We start from the raw sequence: 20,197 nt of genomic DNA, 5'->3' as shown, positions 1-20,197 counted from the left end.
TTCGGTTACAAGCTTTGTATATATGTAAAGTAGTGCACCAATGCTGCAGCAATAATTTTAAAGCAGCCAGAACTGGACTGAGGGCTGAATCAGGCACAAAAGCAGATTTCACAGAATGAGATTTCCTGGGGGAAGTGACTTTCAATTTGTTTGCCTCCAAAGTCAGTTTGGGCTTTATTTCGTATATACACTATCTCCATACTAAACATGCAGTGTAACTATGGCCAAAGCTGTTGTGTCAAAGAAGAGCCTATTATCTCATTAGCTTTTGTTGAAGATTAAAAACTTCACCAGCAGATGGAAGTTACTGAGCAAAGCTATGCAAATGAAGTTGAAAGCTGCTCTTGTTATGATTAGACTCCACACTTGTAATAAACATTTTTCAGAGGTTGATTGGTGGCATTTAACAATTATCATGTCATTATAAAGGTGCTTACCTTACTAATGACAAGATGACCTTCTGTGATGAGTCTGTATTATACCTACCAAGCAAATAAAGCAACTTCATGGCATTCAGTGCATGCCAATGGTGAGGCAGACAGTAAATTGCCATTTTTGCAAAACTCAGCACAAATGCAACTCAGACAGCAATTTTTTGATATTGACATTTAACTGCATCTGTTAGAATTGTTATATTTACACAAATAACAGTGAGCACCATTAGCTTCATCATTATTTTTGCAGCAAAATCAGGTCCAACATAAATGCTTTGAAATCAGTTTGTGTGCTGAAACATTTTCCATTATCTGCATGTGTGAAAAATCTCACCCAGCTTCCAGACTGTAAAAATAAATAGACAGATACAACTTTAATCTATACAAATGATGCACTTCAAAACTGTTTACAAAATTGTGAGGGGTATAGACAGAGTAAATGCGAGTAGGCTCTTTCCACTTAGATTAGGAGAAATAAACACGAGAGGACATGGCTTTAGGGTGAAAGGGGAAAGGTTTAGGGGGAACATTAGGGGGAACTTCTTCACTCAGAGAGTGGTGGGAGTGTGGAATGAGCTACCATCTGACGTGGTAAATGCGGGCTCACTCTTAAGTTTTAAGAATAAATTAGATAGATACATGGATGGGAAAGGTCTGGAGGGTTATGGACTAGGTGCAGGTCAATGGGACTAGCGGAATAATATTTCGGCACAGACTAGAAGGGCCGAATGGCCTGTTTTCTGTGCTGTAGTGTTCTATGGTTCTATGGTTCTAAAACTTATGTCCATCTCGGATCAATACAAGTTTTATCGCTTTAGCTATAGAATGCAGCTATTGAACAATTATCAGTTGTGGAGTGCCTCTACACTGCTACCTTAGCATCACCGCAAAGAGATTTGCACCTGACAGCAATACTAAACTTGTAGTATAAATCCATAGGACTTGACTTGACTCTAGATAATTGTTGTGAAAATTCCTGAGGGAATATCTCACACCACTCGGATGTAATGTCAAACTGGGTTAAAAATGTGCTCTAGGGGTCCCTACCTTCCCCTAAACCCTACGTATATTACATTAAAATGCTTAAACAGCGCAGGCATTGCTTCCTACACTGTTTAAATATTTAAACATGTGAATGTGGGTGTTGTGTAATGAGAAAAGAATAATTGGCAATCTAGGGGATGAGTGACCATAATATGATAAAATTCTTCATCAAGATAGAGAATGACGTACTTGATTCTGAGACTAGGGTCCTGAATCTTAATAAAGGAAACTATGAGTTGGCTATGGTGGATTGAGAAACATTACTTAAAGGGATGATGGTGAATAGGCAATGACAAACGTTCGAAGAGCGCATGGGTGAACTGCAACAATTGTTTATTCGAAACGTCAACTCTTTTCTTCTCTGCCGATGCTGCCAGACCTGCTGAGTTTTTCCAGGTAATTCTGTTATTGTTTATTCCTGTCTGGCGCAAAAGTAAAATAGGAAAGGCGGCTAAACCATGGCTTACAAGGGAAATTAGAGATAGTATTAGATCCAAGGAAGAGGTATACAAATTGGCCAGAGAAAACAATAGGCCTGAGGATTGGGAGCACTTCAGAATCCAGCAAAGGAGGATCAAGGGACTGATTTAGACGGGGAAAATAGAGTATGAGAGTAAGCTTGCGGGGAACATAAAAACTGACTGTAAAAGTTTCTATAGGTATATGAAGAGAAAAAGATTGGTGAAGACAAATGTAGCTCACTTACAGTCAGAAACAGGGGAATTTATAATGGGGAACAAAGAAATGGCTGACCAACTAAATACATACTTTGGTTCTGTCTTCACAAAGGAGGACACAAATAACATACCAGAAAAGTTGGGGAACACAGGGTTTAGTAAGAGGGAGGAACTGAAAGAAATCAGTATTAGTAGGGAAATGATGTTGGAGAAATTGATGGGATTGAAGGCCGATAAATCCCCAGGGCATGATAATCTACATCCCAGAGTACTTAAGGAAGTGGCCCTAGAAATAGTGGATGCATTGGTGGTCATCTTCCGAGATTCTATAAACTCTGGAACAGTTCCAACAGATTGGAGGGTAGCTAATGTAACACCACTATTTAAAAAGGGAGGCAGAGAGAAAACGGAATTATAGACCAGTCAGCCTGACGTCGGTAGTGGGGAAAATTCTAGAGTCCATTATAAAAGATTTAATAGCTGAGCACTTAGAAAACAGTGGCAGAATCGGACAGAGTCAGCATGGATTTACGAAAGGGAAATCATGCTTGACAAATCTACTGGAATTTTTCGAGGATGTAACTCATAGAGTTGATGAGGAGGAGCCAATGGATGTGGTTTATTTGGACTTTCAGAATGCTTCCGACAAAGTCCCACATAAGAGATAAGCAAGTAAAATTGAAGCGCATGGGATTGGGGGTAGTGTATTGAGATGGATAGAAAACTGGTTGGCAGACAGGAAACAAAGAGTAGGAATAAACGGATCTTTTTCCGAATGGCAGGCAGTGACTAGTGGGGTACTGCAGGGATCAGTGTTTGGGACCCCAGCTATTCGCAATATATATTAATGATTTAGATGAGGGAATTAATTGTAATATCTCCAAATTTGCAGATGACACAAAGCTGGGAGGGAGGGTGAGCTGTGAGGAGGATGCGGAGATGCTTCAGTGTGAGTTGGACAAGCTGAGTGAGTGGGCAAATGCATGGCAGATGCAGTATAATGTGGATAAATGTGAGGTTATCCACTTTGGTAGCAAAAACAGGAAGGCAGGTTATTATCTGAATGGCTATAAATTGAGAGGGGAATGTGCAATGAGACCTGGGTATCCTTGTACACCAGTCGCTGAAGGTAAGCATGCAGGCGCAGCAGGTGGTGAAGAAGGCAAATGGTATGTTGGCCTTCATACCCAGAGGATTCGAGTACAGGAGCAGGGATGTCTTGCTGCAATTATATAGGGCCTTGGTGAGACCACACCTGGAATATTGTGTGCAGTTTTGGTCTCCTTATCTGAGGAAGGATGTTCTTGCTATAGAGGAAGTGCAGCGAAGGTTTACCAGTCTGATTCCTGGGATGGCAGGACTGACATATGAGGAGAGATTGAGTCGTTCAGGATTATATTTGCTGGAGTTCAGAAGAATGAGGGGGGATCTCAAAGAAACCTATAAAATTCTAACAGGGCTAGACAGGGTAGATGCAGGAAGGATGTTCCAGATGGTGGGGGAGTCTAGAACCAGAAGTCACAGTCTGAGGATGTAGGGTAGACCATTTAGGATTGAGAGGAGAAATTTCTTCACCCAGAGAGTGGTGAGCCTGTGGAATTCACTACCACAGAAAGTAGTTGCGGCCAAAACATTGTATGTTTTCAAGAAGGAGTTAGATATAGCTCTTGAGGTGAAAGGGATCAAAGGATATGGGGAGAAAGCGGGAGCAGGCTATTGAGTTGGATGATCAGCCATGATCATAATGAATGACGCAGCAGGCGCGAAGGGCCGAATGGCCTACTCCTCCTATTTTCTATGTTTATATGTTTCTAAAAGCAAACAGTAAACAACCTGCCTCCAATTGGTGGTAGTTACAATATTAATGCAGCAGAAGACCAATGTAATGCTCAGTAGGCAAAAGTGAGTTATACTAATAATTGGTCTTCATATTCTGGTTTGTAACAAAAAGTTCAGTGCATGCTTACTTTGACACACGTCTAAAGTGCTGCTTTTGCTGACTAGAAAATGATGCAATTGTGATGTTATAACTTTTTTCTGTCAACATACTCATTTCTCAAATCAGTATCAAGGAAGTACCAGAAGTATAACTTTACTATAGGATTCTGCTTCTGCTAATCCCAGCCAAATGTTTAATACAGCAATTTAATGCATCAATGCTTCTATTGAGAAAATATTTCATGTGTATAACCTCACAAGCTTCATTCTGGAAATAGTTATAAAGTTTGAAGTGTGTAAGGGACATCTTACCTTTAATTAGAACCTCAATTATCACTTAAAATATTTCAAAATAATTTTCATCATAGTGGGTGCTATAAAAACAGATATAATCCTTATTTAGAGGATTCATCCCTTCCTGATAAAAATGTTTAAGTTTCCTTAAACTGTATGTGCAAAGTAGTGCTGCACTGTTTTTCAAGAGGGGCTCAATATTTTCCAAACTCAATTGTTTGCTACATTCTGAATTCGATTGTGCATGGAACTGGAAAAATATTGTATCTTTCTTTTAAATAGGAGTCACGACATATATTGTTTGCCCACATTTGGTTACAGACACATGCTATCACTGACTGAAGACACCACAAAATTTAATGAAGTGGTTCAAAAGCAACAAATTTCTGCAAATATGGATACTCCTGAAGGAGGATTTGATGCAATATTACAAGCAACTGTCTGTAAGGTAAATGGACTTTTAAATTGACTTCACTTTAGGATTAGTCACTGCCACACAGATGAAAAAAAATGTCTAAAGACAACCTGTTGAAGTATTAAAATAATCTATATTTTAGGAAAAAATTGGCTGGCGCAATGATTCCTTGCACTTATTGGTATTTGTGACTGATGCTGATACACATTTTGGAATGGACAGCAAGTTGGCTGGAATTGTTATCCCTCATGATGGAAAATGCCACTTAGACAGCCAGAACAAATATACCAAGTCAACAGCAATGGTAAAAAAATATATTTTTTTAAATGCTTTGTTTATTTGAAAATTGTTTATGTTTAAAATGTTGAAAGCCAAAAGGATTGGTTGCAAAATAACACTGCCAATTTTTGTGGGCTACTTAGGTTTCAGGTCAACATTTAAAAATTCTCAACATAAGCTTAATTTTCATAATTCAAGTTCCTGAAAATAGAAATATTTACTCTTAGCAAATTCTAAATGTTGCATGAAATATACATGACATTAGTTTAAATGAATCTTTTAAGTTTTGATGTTAATTTTTCAATCTAGTTTGCTGAGGCCTGAATATTCCAATTCATAAAATACTACAATTGTGGAGGATACCAAATGGTTAAATGTTAACACACAGTTCAGTCCTGGTAATTTTCAAAAAATAAGTAAAACCTGATGGTGTATTGTGGCATAGAAACTAGTGTCCATTCATACTCAATGGAGAGAAACAGCTGGTTGCATGACTACCATGCATTAAGTGTTCCTCTAACACTATTTCTTTACCAGTATTATGAATAGTAGTTTGCATTAACATTGAGAGTTTCCCTGCTTGTTCATTGAATATTTGTCTACTTAATTTTGATAGGCGTTCCTGCGGTCTTTACCATGGGCAACATTTTCCCCCCGTTAGGGGGGATGTGCGGGAACGGGCATGGGTGGTGGGTTCCCGATCGGCGCCTCTGGTTGGGGGCGTGCCACCATTTTACGTGGGCCGGCCAATTGAGGCCTGCCCAGCGTGACGTCCACCAGGAAGCGCTATGCTCTCCCTGTGCGGGCGGGGAGGGGGGGAGGTTTCCATGAGCCAGGAGTATACTCTTTCACGTGTGTGTGCGAAAGAGCACACGGATCTCCCTGAGGCAAAGTGCCGCCTCCGGGAGATCGCTGGAAGTTTTAAAACTTTGTAGAAGTGTGGGGAAAAAAATTCCTGACATGTCCCCTCATGTGACACTGTCACGTGAGCTGGGACATGTCCATTACTTTTATTTTGACATTTCATAGACATTTTAAAGCTCTCATGAAACCTCATCCCGCCCGTGGATGAGGTTTCATATTTTATCTAAAGGCCGCCTGGCCTCCTCACCTGCCCGCCAACCTTAAGGTTGGATGGGCAGCTTCTTTAATTAGCTTAATTACTTTTTTTAAAGACCTTAGGTGGCCGTTGACACTTCAGCGGGTGTGCAGCCAACTCGGCTGCCCCCCGCCGACCTGAAAATGTAAATGACGTGGGGTGATATTGGGACGCCCGCCTGACGTCACCCCATGCCATTTTACGCGTCAGCGAGTGGGCCCTGCCCCCCACTTGCCAACCGGAAGGGGCAGCCCCATGACTGCTACAGTGAAGTTGCACGTAGAAGGATGATTTTCTTTTTACTTTTTCTTTCTTGTCTCTTACTTTCCCTTAAATCCTGTCTTTCTTTCTTTCGGTTTTTGAACCAGATTTGACACTGAATTAACTATTTAACTGGCATTTTCTGGTTCAGACTCAGCACTCCTTAAAATTCTTGTCCTGTTCACATAAATCCTAGACCTCTGTAGAGGGTTCCAAACCTAAATAGCTTTCGTTCAGCAGCAAGTCCCATTGCAAAAATTACAGTAAGCCTGAGGGCAAATGTAAGTGTGATGAATGACTGCCACTGAAAACAAAATCTGGCCCATTATCTTCAGGCCCAAAGCCATCTCTGAGAGATATGTTTGTCGTTATCAGTGCACCAACTAACAACTTCATTAGTCAATTTAATATATTTCCATCCTGTATGGTCTTGAATATTGTGCAGTCGTCTGTTAAATGTTAACTCCAGCCAAACCATAGCCATTATTTTACCTTATTCTTACCTGAATAATTTATCAAAAAAATCAGTCTTTTTTACATATTATCTTGGGTTGCTGAAGACTTGCTAAGAATCTCCCATTAATTTACTCTCCTCAAGTGGTCACTAATGCTGTCCTTCAGCATTTTTTGAGCATTTTTTCCAGACTCAGCATAAACCTAACAGGTCTATAATTAGCCTGTCCTTTGCATATGTTACATTAGAGTCTTCTGGGATCAATCTTGAATCCAGTGATCTTTGGAAAATACCTGTAAGTAGAATCAAAGTTGCCTGTTCCTGCATATTTAAAATCATGTGTATAAATTGTCAAGGACACATGAATTATCCACTTTCAGTATCTCTGATATACTTAATAATAGCTCTTCTGTGATTCAAAAGTTCAGTTTTGTCCATGAGATTTATAATAAAATTATTCTGATATTTAGTCATAGTAGTTTGCAGACAAATGCTTGCCACTGATGTTTTATTATAATTATGCAAAGAAAATGAATGGCATACTTAGATGAGACAATTGCCAGAATTTTATACCCCTTCTTCCACCCCCCACTACCCACCCCAGCCCAAACCAAAGACTGGGAGCAGGTAGCAGGAAAGGGTATAAAATTAGGTCGCATGGCTGGGTGGGCGGGGTGACATACCTGGTAGGTAACCCACCTCTGCTGGGATTTTACCGGCAGAGGGGTAAGTGTCAGGCGGCCTGCCTGCCCATGGGCCAATTGAATACATTAAGTCCATGCTTCTCAAACTTTTTCACATTTTAATATCTCAGGCTGTGTGACTCCAGAGTGAAAATTTGGGAGGTACGAGAGTTGTTGAGCGGGTGTTTGTGGCCTTCAGATGTTGAGTGTGAGAGTGTTTTTTAATTGTTGAGGGTGGTGGTTGGGGGTGCAAGGTGCCAAAATAAGACAAAACAACAGGATAGTAACCTTTTATATTTAATTATTAAAGTCCACACAAACTTGAAATATATATATATAAAATTTATATTTAAGTTATTTAGTGAAAATGTTATTCGCTGGGTGTAATGAGGCTTCAAATCTTCCAATTGTGATTCCCATTGATTGATGTAACCTTGTCATATGAGGGGTCAATTACAGTTTCAATCCCATCCCCTCCCAACAAACATTGAGTCAGAAAAAAAATTGGACCCACTCATGGCAGACACTGAGGCTGTCTATGTGAAGCTCGTTCATGCCCCTCCCCTCCCAGCAAACCACGAACTGGGAAAAAAATAATTGGATATATATATCATGCATCCTTGGAGTCACCCCAGGACTTTGCTGACAGAGTCTCTGCTCCACGGCTGTTATTACAGCCTTGGAGCCCGTGACCCCACTGGGGGTCACAACCAATGGTTTGGGAACCCCTGGCTTAAGTGGCCAATTAATATGCCCAACAGAGGACCACACCCCTCAGCTTGTCCAATGCCTTCCGGTCTCCCAATTCCAACCCCACCCCCCCCAAAACTCGCGGAGCCTACTGATGGTGGTTTCCTGGGCTGGAGGAGGCAGGCTTGCCCCTAACTTTTCAACCAGTGCAGGGCCACCAGCTCTGTGAAAACCTCCGGCCAATAACTTTTTCAAGATTGTTATAAGTGGGTATCCATGATGGCACATTAGGGTTGGATCGTCACAGAGAGAGAGGCTGTGGGTTTTCAACCTGCAATTATCCTATAAGGACAGAAATAAAGTAAAAGGAAGATTCATCTTCCATGTTCCTCATAACTTCTAATATAGACCCAAAAAGTAGGCCTTTCATCCATTACAAATAAAAAATAATACAAGGTTTTAAAGGCATTTAATGATGTTGTATATTGTTCCTTAAATATTTAATGCAGGACTGACATTGATAACCTGAGATTATTATTCTTTACATGACAAAGATGATCTATATATTTTGATAAATCTGATAGATGATATTCATGGGTTGAATTTTTCGCTTGGCTGGCAGGCGCATGCCTGATCCTCTCAAGTGTGAAATAACGCGTGTTGATGTCGGCCGAGCTAACCGACATCAACGCGCACTTTTGCGATATTTCACTCGATAGGTGCACACAGGAGACGGCGGCGCGCCCGCCATTAATTAAGAGGCCAGTTAAGGCCCTTGACACACCAATTGTCGCCGAATTTACGTAGTCATGCGATTCTTTGGCCATCTCACGGGCAAAACGGGCAGGCTACAATTTGCAAAAGCTCATCCATGGGCAGGACAAGAAGGGTCAGCAGCATTGTCAATGTGAGTGATGAGGAGTTTTGGAGATCTTGTGTTGCTGGTTGCTTATGTGAATTGGTCAGCTTTGTCTCGCTTCAGAGCTGCATTCTGATCATTTCAAGGCTTCATTTCAGGTCTCATTGTTGTCTTCCAGGCCCCCGGAGGATTCAGACTATGTGGGCCCTTCCAAGTATCAGACAGCCTTCCCTTACCCTGGTAATGGGGATTGTGGTCTTTGCTGGAGGCACCTCCTCTGAGGAGGAAGAGAGGGGCAGAAGGGAGAGGAGGCCAGGTGTCCCAATGCAGCTTCCAGGGGAACGACCTGTGGGAGGAGAGGCGCAGGCACAGTGGGGGCAGAGCCAGCTGGCAGTCCAAGGTGGAAGGGGCCACAGACAACGGCACTATCCCGCTGCCAGGGCTTACAGGCAGCGATGCCGTTACCGCAATATGTCCGAGGTGCAGTGCTGAAGGAGGCTGTCTCTCAAGGGAGACCGTCGCCTCCATTTGTCAGAGGATAGGGCCTGAGATCAGCTCCGACTGTGTGGGTGGACACCCCATACCAGTGGCTCTGAAGGCCACAGTGGCTCTCAACTTCCATGCCTCCGGCTCCTTCCAGGGGTCAGAGGGGGATTTGTGTGGAGTGTCCCAATCAGCTGTCCACAGTTGAGTCAAACTGGTGACAGAAGCTCTGTTCAAGCGTGCGTTTACATTCATTCATTTCCACATGGACAAGGCCAGCCAGGCTAAGCAAGCCAGAGTCTTCGCAGCTATTGCTGGGTTCTCCCACGACCAGGGTGCCATCGACTCCACGCCGTGGCCATCAAGGCGCCAGCAGATGAGCCCAGTGCCTTCGTCAACAGGAAGGGCTTCCACTCCATGAACGTGCAGATAGTGTGTGATCACAGGATGCTTATTCTACAAGTCTGTGCAAGGTACCCTGGCAGCCCCCATGATGCTTACATCTTGAGACACTCCCAAATGCCGAGGCTCTTCAGTGCTCCAGCCCGGCTCAATGGATGGCTGCTGGGCGACAAGGGCTATCCCCTCAAAAGGTGGCTCATGATGCCTCTCTGGCATCCAAAAACACAGAGCAGCAGTACAATAGGAGCCACGCCTCCACGAGGGCCGTGGTATAGAGAACCATAGGTATTCTCAAGATGTGCTTCCGATGGCTGGACCGTTCAGGGGGCGCACTACAATACCCCCCAGAGTGGGTGTCACTAATAGTGGTGGCATGCTGAGCTCTCCACAATCTGGCACTGGCAAGGGGGAACCCACTGGAGGAAGAGGATGCTGACGCAGCTGCACAGGCAACAGATGATGAGTCCAGTAGTGAGTCTGAGAATGAGCATAGTGAGGAGAACACTGAGGGCATGGACACAGAGCTGGGTAACCTCTAGGGAGGCAGGGACACCCAGGATGCTTTGATCCAATGCTCCTTCAGCTACCCTATCAAATAAAAACCACCACCACATGCCAGGGCTGCAGCCTCCATATTCGATCCCAGAGAGGAACATTTCCTTGGCCACCAACATACATACACTCTGTGCCTGTGCAATAAAGTTTCAGGAGACACACGTCCATCATTACATAATGGCCTATCCTGCATTTACAGAACAAATGAAGCATACTGAGGCCAATAGCACTGAATAAAATCTCATTTAATGTTGCATGTGATACATTGCTGAACTAAACATTAACCGGTGTTGTTTATCACACCATTAAAAAACTCAGAGCAAAATGGGGGAACAAAATAACACCCACAATGAGCCCGTCTTGTGCTTAAGGTGCTTTAAATTTACATTTGTGGATGTTACGTCTAGGTGCTCCCCTCCTAGCTGCACTGGCATTGGAGAGAGCCTGCTGACTCTGCTGTCTTGTTGGCCTTGGCGGTCGTCCTCTGGCCCGTGGAGCCTGTGCTAGGAGCGAGTGGCCAGTGCTAAGGCTGGCATCTCCCAGTCACCGCAGCCTCATCAGATGTAATGGATACTGGCAGGGGGGCGGAGGAGCTGCTGCCGAACCCTGGTGAGACAATGGAGATCTGCATCACGGTGCCGTTGTCTTTCGATTATCAATGGGACTTTAGGTTCGAGTCTCACATCAATATCGAGACTACACTAGAATGGTTGCACTATCCGAAATTGTCACCTCTGCACTGCACCCTTACCTTTGTCTGACACCCCAACCTCACTATCGCCGGTTGATTGAGGTGCATGCGGCTTCTCGAGCTCCAGGGCCTCCTACTCACAGCAGGTGAGGATGAGGTGTGCGCGTCCCCCGCCAGTACTTGACCTCTCAATATTGTTTTGGGATGTCTTCTCCTGAAAGGATAGAGGAGCATTGATTAGTCCACTCTCTACCTGCAGTGCCATTGCAGCCTGGCCAACCCCACCTGAGGAGCATGTCGCTTGGCGCATCCGATTTGTGGCCCTGTCTCAGTCCAAGCAGCCAGGGCTCACCCCCTTGGCCAGCTCCGGCGTCATTGACAGTTGCTACTCATGCTCTAACACCCCTGACCTCATGGGGGGATGGCCAGCCTTTAACTGCTCTCCACACTGACCCATGTCAACACAGTACCCTTCCCGATTGCAACAGATCATTGAGGCGTTTCCAGCACTGCACCCATGTGCGTCTCACCACGTCATGGCTGCTCACTAGGGATGCCACCTCCACCCATTCCTTCTTCGTGGGGTGTGGTGGCCTCCTCCTCCTCGTCTCTGGAGACAAGGGTGTCCCTTCTGGAAGCCACCTCCTCCAGGAGGGCTGCAAGGCACTTGTCGGAGAAACGTGGGGCCGACTGACCCGCCGACGTGCCCTCCTGCCTGCTGTGTCCAACTGCACTCAAATCCATAGTGAGAATACAGGAGATGTCCTTCCGTGGCAGTCTTCCAGGGGCTGCCTGGGCCGCTTTTGAATCAGCCGTTGGGTCACCATTGGCCCCGGCGGACAACATGCCCCCGGCGGACAACATGCCCCCGCCCGCCCTTCTCGGAGCTTCCCCAGTCGCCTGTCACGCTGGGCTGGCCTTAATTGGCCCACCAGCACGAAACTGCCTTCTAGCCCCGATCGCGGGCAGCAGTTGGCTTCCCAACTGCCCCTGCCGAGCCTGCCCACCGAGGGCAAAATTCTGCCCCATGTAAACAATGAAGTCCTTTTGCAACCTTCTTATCTGCTTCTTATCCCTTTCTAAAGTAAAATCAGTTTGCCAAACGATTTTTCAGACAGACACCTCACAGACTTTTCAATATTTGGTACAAGTATACTTGACTTCAGTCATAAAGAGTCTGTGGAAGTACTAAAAGTGTAAAGATTTTCCAACAATTTTTATTTGGATTTCAAATTGTGAATAGTTGAAGTATTTTACCAAAACCTGAACTAAGCACATTCCAAAAGCAATCTGTCCCTACCTTTAATAAATACAGACTCTTGACTCATTCAAAGGTTGCTTTGCGTCACAAGTACCATTGTGGCTTTTGTGACAACCATGCATTGGGAAATTTAATTATGACTCAGAGCTGCATTTCCTTCTGTCCCTTGTCTTGTTCCTTATTTCAAACTAAAGATGATGTGACTTCAAATTTCTGAGAATCTATTTTCTTCCAGTTTTGAATGGAAAGTACCAAATTCAAGGAGTGTAGGTGATTAGTTTTGTACTCATTAAATATGTTTAAGGATCAAGAATAAGTTTTTCATATACTATATATATTTTTGCTGTATTTTGTAACAAGTTGCATTTTTATGATGCCTTTCACAAGGCAAAACATCCCAGGATGGAAATGACACCTGGTATAGAATAAAAGCAAAATACTGTCAATGCTGGAGATCTGAAATAAGAACAGAAAATGCTGGAAAAACTCAGCATGTCAGCCAGCATCTGTGGACAGAGGAACAGAGTTAATGGCCTAAATTTTTCAAGCGGGCTCAGCAGGAGTGGGCAGGGGCGGTCGTGGAGCCGATCACCACCCGTGATCGGCTCCGCATCGCCTTTTTACGTAGGTGGGCCAATTACGGCCCGCCCAGCATAAGACGCGAGTCATAGCGCTCAGTGCTACCTGTGTGGGCGGGGAGAGGAGGGAGAGTGGGGGCCAGCACTCTTTTGCGCATGCGCGCGAAAGAGTGCTTCAATCTCCCTGAGGCATGCTGACTGAAAAATCCTGCCCAATGTTTCGAGTCCAATATGACTCTTCTCCGAAACTCTACACCTGGTATACTCCTATTATAGAGTTAGGAGGGTTGACTGAAGAAGAATGTTGCTGATAAATGGATTTTCAGTAAAAAGTATAAAGTAGTTTTTAATGGGGACAGTTTTAATGAGGAGAAAGTAATGGTTTGTCCAAAAGTTTGTGCCAGACAACTGCCTGAACAACACACTGTCTGTCATGGAGTCAATGGTGATGGTGGAGAAGTAAAACCATTGTCAGCTTTTTAATATTCTAAGCAGATTATTGCTGTATATTGTAATAATAATTTTTGCTTATATAATGCAAATGGAAATTGACACCATTCTTACAAATAATAATGACAATATGTGGTATGGTAGATGAGCAAATGCATGGGGCTCAAGGATGGAACCTAAGCCATGTTGGAAGTGGTCTTGTGGATCCAAAGGACCACAAGATTATGGATGATGCATAAAACCAGTTCCCAGTTTAAAACACCTTAGTTACCCTGATAGACTCAATGAGTTGGATCTTCATCAGAAAAGCATTGATTTAGGGGTAATTTGATCAAAGTTTATAAAAAATGACCTAGTTTCTGCTTAGAGCAATTATTTCAAAGGAATAGGTTTGGGGGGACCAGAGGTTATGCTTACAAATTACATAAAAGTAGAACTCGGTTAGAAGTAAGGCAGTTCTTCTTTTCTGAGAGAATAATGGACCTGTGAACATGTTGGCAACTTGTGTGGTGAACACTAATGACCTACAAGGGAGAGCTGCACCTGTTCCTGGCAGGGGACAGAGATTACCTTGTGCAAGAGGTAGGTGACTGTTCTGTAAATCATGAACAATGTGATCTCTTAGGCTAATTTTGTTTGCCTAATGGCTTTGGAGAGGAATTTTCCATTTCTTTTTCTCTAATTGGTTTGGGTTTTTATCTAAGTCTTTGTCTTTCTGAGGGATTACATGGCTGCAGGTGGGTGAGGAGTGCATTCTCTGTAATGCCTGAGGTAACACAACTATGTGGGACATGCTGGATGGAGCAATGGGCTTTTCTCTGTCCATTATTTTTTGTATGTTTGCATTGTAAATTACGTAAATATTTTCATTTTACCTTTTATCTTTTACTTTATATTTGTAGGAATATCCCTCACTTGGGCAACTAATAGAAAAGCTTGTGGAAAATAATATCCTCCTGATTTTTGCTGTGACAGCTAAGCAGCTGGATATATACAAGGTAATTTAATTCAATATTATAACTGAAAGAATTGCAGAAATTTCAATGCTGAATAAACAATTTATTTGAAGAAAATTTCTGGAGTCTTGTAAGCAGAATGATGAATTTACATTTCAAACTGAGTTAAAGTCTGATAAAGAAGAATGATGTGCAATGTAAGGAATGATACTTTGGTACCGATACAGCATTGAATGCCTACAATTCAGAAGTGTAATGGAAAAGCAGGTAGTGATTGGAATTTTCCACTTTTATGGTGCATTGCATACATTAGGGGGAAGGAAATAGGATGTTGAGGGAGGGTGGGAAGAGGCAATTAGAGTTGGAGGAAACTTATGTGGAGTTACAGACACTGGAATATACCAGTTGGATCAAATCATTTGTCTCTGCCGTTGATTCTATGTAATCTTTGGTTTTGCATGACTTCTACCCACCATAAGGCTGTGCCCCTGACTTTAGCTAGTTTTCTAGCCTCAGGGCAATTTTCATTTCTCACGCAGGCTTCCTGGAATCTACCAGAGCAGTCAATGATTTCTGCAGCAGGCCTCGAGTGCTGCAATGTAGTCTGGCGAGTAGTAAAACTGAAAATTTGAAAAAAAATTGCACCTGAGCCAATGCAACTGATTGTATTGAAGGGCAAAGATGTCTTTTGCACTCAGCGTTTCCAGGGACGAGATGATGGAAATGTCTCTAGCTGATGTACTTCAATCATTTGTATTATATGACAGTATGCCTGCCCACATATGGGTAGACGTATTATATATTCCCTGTCAATTTTGACAGGAAATCAGAAAAAGTGTGGGCTAAACAGTGCAGTTCCTGAAGTTTGAGTTTATTGAGGTGCTAGTATAATTTGAGCAGAAAATCTAGATCAATTATTTGCACAATGGCACAGGAATTGTAAATGAACAAGTACTAATTTATTTTTTTTAATAAGGTTTTGTTTGATTTAATTTTTCATTGCTTTATGTTTTGGATGGGGGTTGGCTTTTGGAAATTAAATACATTTCTATTCTGATAACTCGTGTCAGTGTCAGTAAGTCCTATAACATGTGTGAAGTGCATAATAAACTTCCCTCCACTCCACACAGTAATTACTTTAACACCAAACACAGAATCAGACCCCTCAACTGTAGTGAGTGCCGTTTTCCAATACACCAGTCATCCTGTGTACTTTGTGAGATTGCCAACTTGTTGCTATTTAGTTTGTAAGTCGGGAAATTTTTGCCTTGTGGACCCATGACCACAAAAAAATTAAGCTCAGGTAACCAGAATCATTCCCCACACAACTGCAAGCTAACGAAGGAGACATTCATCAGATCAGTTTGGGTTGGACTTTAAGACCAGGCAATTGCAGTGAAAGACTATTATATTCTAATCCTCTATATCCAGTACTATTTTTAATTCCTGAGAAATTGTTAACGCTGGACATTAAAATAATTTTTTCATCAAAATATATAATAGCCTGAATTCTACCCTTGGGGTGCTGTCCAAAGCCAGCATGGCCAGAAGTGGGTGTAAAACCCGCTCCTGGCTGAGTTCGCGCTGTGAATGCAATCTTATGCTGGGTGGCCAATTAAGGCCTGCCCAGCGTGAAACCCGACTGCCGGATGTATTTTCTGTGCGCGGGAGTGGGAACGTGTTGGGCGCCAGGTCCAATGAGGACCCAGCGGGGTGTTCAAAAACAGAAGAGGCAGCTTCCTGAAGGTTGCCAAGAGTTTTGGGGAGGCTGAGGGAGCTGTTTGGAAGCAATCCAACAAATGTCCTGATGTGCAGACATAACTTCAGCACCTGGTGGTCATGGAAGGTGGGAGGGCAAGTTGGTTGGGCACTCAGCCCCCTGTTTCTCAGATGAGTGCCTGGGAGTGCTGGTGGAGGAGGTCAGTGACAGGCGGCATAACCTAATGCCCAGGGATGGCAAGAGAAGGCTGCCCCAATTGACCAAGAAGGACTGGACAGAGGTAGCCATCGTCAGCAGGCACATGTGGTGCGCCGCACGTGGCTTCAGTACCGTAAAAGGTTACATGATCTGCTGTGGTCAGCAAGGGTAAGGGCAGTACTGGCATCGACCTGTGTGGAGAACTTTAGTTGGGTGCCCATTACTTGGAACATTCAGGGGTCTAAGAGTATGCCAACTGGCACTTAAGCCGGCCCTGCAAAGGCTGGGATGTCAACACGACTGGCCTCAATGCATTGCAGAGTGAGATTGCCACAGTGTCACGGCCCACCTAATACTCGGGTGGGAGGGCAGCTGAAAACCAGGAAAGGACCTTCAGGGAGAGGGAACAATAATGAGGCTATTTTCCCCTGTCAGGAGAAGAGCAGTCAACGCTGCAGAGCACCACAGAACGGGTGGAGGAATGCCAAATCTGTGCATCCTCATGAAGCACAAGAGCAATGCACTGGAGCTGGAACGCCACTGGCCAGCTTGCTCTTCCGGTCACAGTGAGGCGGGGATCTTGGAGGTAAGAGTGCAGGTGACGGATGCGTGTGCAGTGGGTACTGGAAATGTAACACGCCCCATTCATCAGAAACGGAACTGTCGTAGCTAGAGAGCCCATTGAAGCTCCAATGTAGATGGCACCATACAGCACGTCTACACTGTCTCCTCAGACCGCATAGCATGCATAGTGACTATGATGATTGAATGTGCCATCCACAGGAGCCGGCAGCGACCCTGAGAACCCCTCATTGAGCTCCAAGGAAGACATCACACCTGCACCAGCGACACACCATCCCACTGAACCAGACACCAGCTCAGATACTTATTAAGTATTCAGCTCCCCGGGTAATGCACAGTAGTGAGGGCACATCAACATTCACATGAGGAGCTGGCAGAGGCAGAGAGGTCCCAGGGAACCGACAGTGGGAGCACAGCTGGAGACCAGGATCATGTTGCATCCGAGGCAGATGATGAGCCTCAGGAGTTGTCCATCAGGTGGCAGATGCTGGATGTCCAGTGGGAAGCGCAGGGAGAATTGGTGGAGATCCATGAGGGTCTGCATGCCATGGTCTCTGCCATGGAGGAGTCCATTCAGAGCATGAGTTCTGAGTTGACCCTTAACACTGAGCACACAGCCTCCTCCAAGGAGAGAGTGAGTGACACTCATGGAGAGGCAGCTTCAGGAGCATGCTCAGGGGTTCCTGGGGTTGCACTCAGACCTGCAAGCCCTTACACAGGCAATGGCCTCAAGAGGTCATTGCCAGTGTGAGAAATGGACGAGGCACCTAATCTCACTGCTGGATGCCCGTCCATCAATGGTGACCAGGGAGGTGCAAACACACCTCAAGCTGGCAGACAAGCTACCTGTTGTCTCTATGGGCTTCTCTCAGGGCATTCTGGACGAGGGCACCAGCTCCTCCGCCCCTCTGCTAGTGGCTGCTGCATTTGATGATGCTGCAACGACTGAAGAGTGCCCAGCTATGGGGCTGGATGCACCCTCCCAGATGGAGCCTGCTCAGGCTCCGGCAGCCAGAGAATAGCCGCCAAGGTCACCGGGGCTACCAGGACAACAGAGTCAGCAGCTGCCTCCAATGCTACTGACAGCGAAGGGTGGGGGGGCATCAAAACGCAGCACCCGCAGACGTAAGCTGAAGGTGCCTTGAGCACAACAGGGCATATCACGGTGACATTTTTTGTGTTAATTTTTTTGTGTTAGGGATGGACACTTTGTTTGTTCTTTGTTTGTTCATGTAACATAAACATTTATTTGATTTAAATGCGCTGAGTTAACTGGATGGTTTGAATAGATGCCAGATGCAACACAGGCTTGTAAAAGCATGGCGTTGTGTGGTGCTGATATAATGTGTTGGGTTCTCATTTATTGATTGTTAGCAAAGGAGACAGTACCATTGGCTTGACAAGGCATCAATGTCTTTGATGCCTAGCAGAAGGTTCACTGGATTGAAACATCCCAGGTGTCCCTGACTCCATGAAGGTTCCTGTCCTCTGTCTCAAGGTCCTCAACCTGTGCCTCCCCAGGCTCTTCCTCTGAGCCATCACTTGAATCATCCTCTGTGGCCTGTGGAGCTGCCTTGCTTTCCTCAGCCTCCAGTGGGTACCCCCTTGCCAGAGCCAGGTTGTGCAGCATGCGATGACCATGAGGCAGACACGCTCTGGAGGATACTGCAGTGCTCCCCCTGATCGGTCCAGGCATCTGAAGTGCATCTTCAGCTGCCCGATGGTTCTCTCCACCACTGCCCTTATGGAGGCACGGCTCCTGTTGTATCTCTCCTCGGCCTCAGTTCTTGGGTGATGGAGCAGGGTCATCAGCCAGCTCTTCGAGGAATAGCCCTTGCCACCCAGGAGCCATCCATCCACTCATGCAGGAGCCACAAACAGCCTTGGTACCTGTGAGTGCCACAAGATGTAAGCGTCGTGTGAGCTTCCAGGGTAATGGGCACAAACTTGGAGAATCTGTGTCCTGTGGTCACAGACGGTCTGAACATTCATTGAGTGGAACCCCTTTCTGTTTACGAAAGCTCCAGGCTCACCTGGTGCCTTGATGGCCATGTGAGTGCAATTTATTCCACGCTGGACGCGGGGGAATCCCAGCCATCGCAGCAAAGCTTCATGCTCTCTCCACCTGGCTCGCCTTGTCTGTCCGGAAGTGGATGAACGTGCGGACGTGTCTAAAGGTAGCATCAGTCAAGAGCTTGATGGAACTGTGTGCAGCTGATTGAGAAGCAGATCCCCCACTGAGCCCTGAAAATACCCGAAGGCTTAGAAGTTGAGAGCCACTGTAACCCTCAAAGCCACCAGCATGGGGTGGCTGCTCATGCAGTTGGAGGTGATCTCTGGTCCTAGCATATGACATATTGCTGACACTGTGTCCCTGGAGAGGCGGAGTCTCCTGCGACACTGGACCTCAGACATCTGGAGATACTTGGACTGTTGTTCAGGCCAATGGGTGGTTTATCAGAATCTAATTATCAGTAATCTCTTTAATTAAAAAAAACAAAGAGCATATAATCATTTAGAAATTTCTCTGTGTCTATGCCCTGGCGCATTAGATTGTTTGGGCATTGAGTATCAAAAAATCAGGAGAATACACATGAAAGGAATGCATCTAATTTTTCGATATCCACTGTGCCTGAAATCCCATGAACCTGGGTACAGACCCAGGAGACTCTCTGCTGTTATATCTGAGTGTTTTTGAAGCACTATGAAACACTATCTAAACATGGCTCTGACCTGGCCTTCAACCTTTCGTCCTTAAAACTAATTGTGGCCTCTCAGCGAAATGCACCTTATTTCAAAGAGCCTTTGTTATATATAGACTACGACAGTCATTATTTCCAAAGCAACTCACCTTTGTTCTATGAATCATAAAGAATGAAACATGTAATTTTATCTTTTATTTGTTTAAAGTAATTCATTGCCTACTACTGTACTGCATGCCTTCAGCTTATCATGAGTCTATGTTAGTCAAAATAAAATTAAACTTCATTGGTACAAAACATAGCTAGTAATCTTAAGAATTACTGATTGCAGATATGCTAAAATAAATGAAACAAACAGTAAGGATTTTACACATGTTTAGTCATTATAGTCCAAGCATGTCTTAACAGGTGGCAGTGTAGACAGCCTTTCCTTAGGACACTGAATCTGACCTTTGAATGCTAAGAATCCTGCAGTGTATGACACAAACATAG

The 20,197-nt window shown here is 44.5% G+C and overlaps 1 protein-coding gene across 1 annotated transcript in view; it reads left to right on the top strand.

Annotated features, from left to right (window-relative positions):
• itgb6 (integrin, beta 6) overlaps positions 1-20,197 on the top strand; it is a 137,503-nt gene that overhangs the window by 48,447 nt on the left and 68,859 nt on the right. The window contains exons 6-8 of the mRNA XM_078552246.1: positions 4,670-4,835; positions 4,945-5,106; positions 14,450-14,545. Coding sequence (XP_078408372.1) covers positions 4,670-4,835; positions 4,945-5,106; positions 14,450-14,545 — 424 coding nt within the window. The remainder of the gene's footprint in view (positions 1-4,669; positions 4,836-4,944; positions 5,107-14,449; positions 14,546-20,197) is intronic.

The sequence above is a fragment of the Cetorhinus maximus genome, chromosome 11 (genome assembly GCF_964194155.1).
Source record: "Cetorhinus maximus chromosome 11, sCetMax3.hap1.1, whole genome shotgun sequence".
Classification (NCBI taxonomy): domain Eukaryota; kingdom Metazoa; phylum Chordata; class Chondrichthyes; order Lamniformes; family Cetorhinidae; genus Cetorhinus; species Cetorhinus maximus.
The sequence above is the reverse complement of the archived record's forward strand: the minus strand, read 5'-3'. Positions and strand labels throughout refer to the sequence as shown.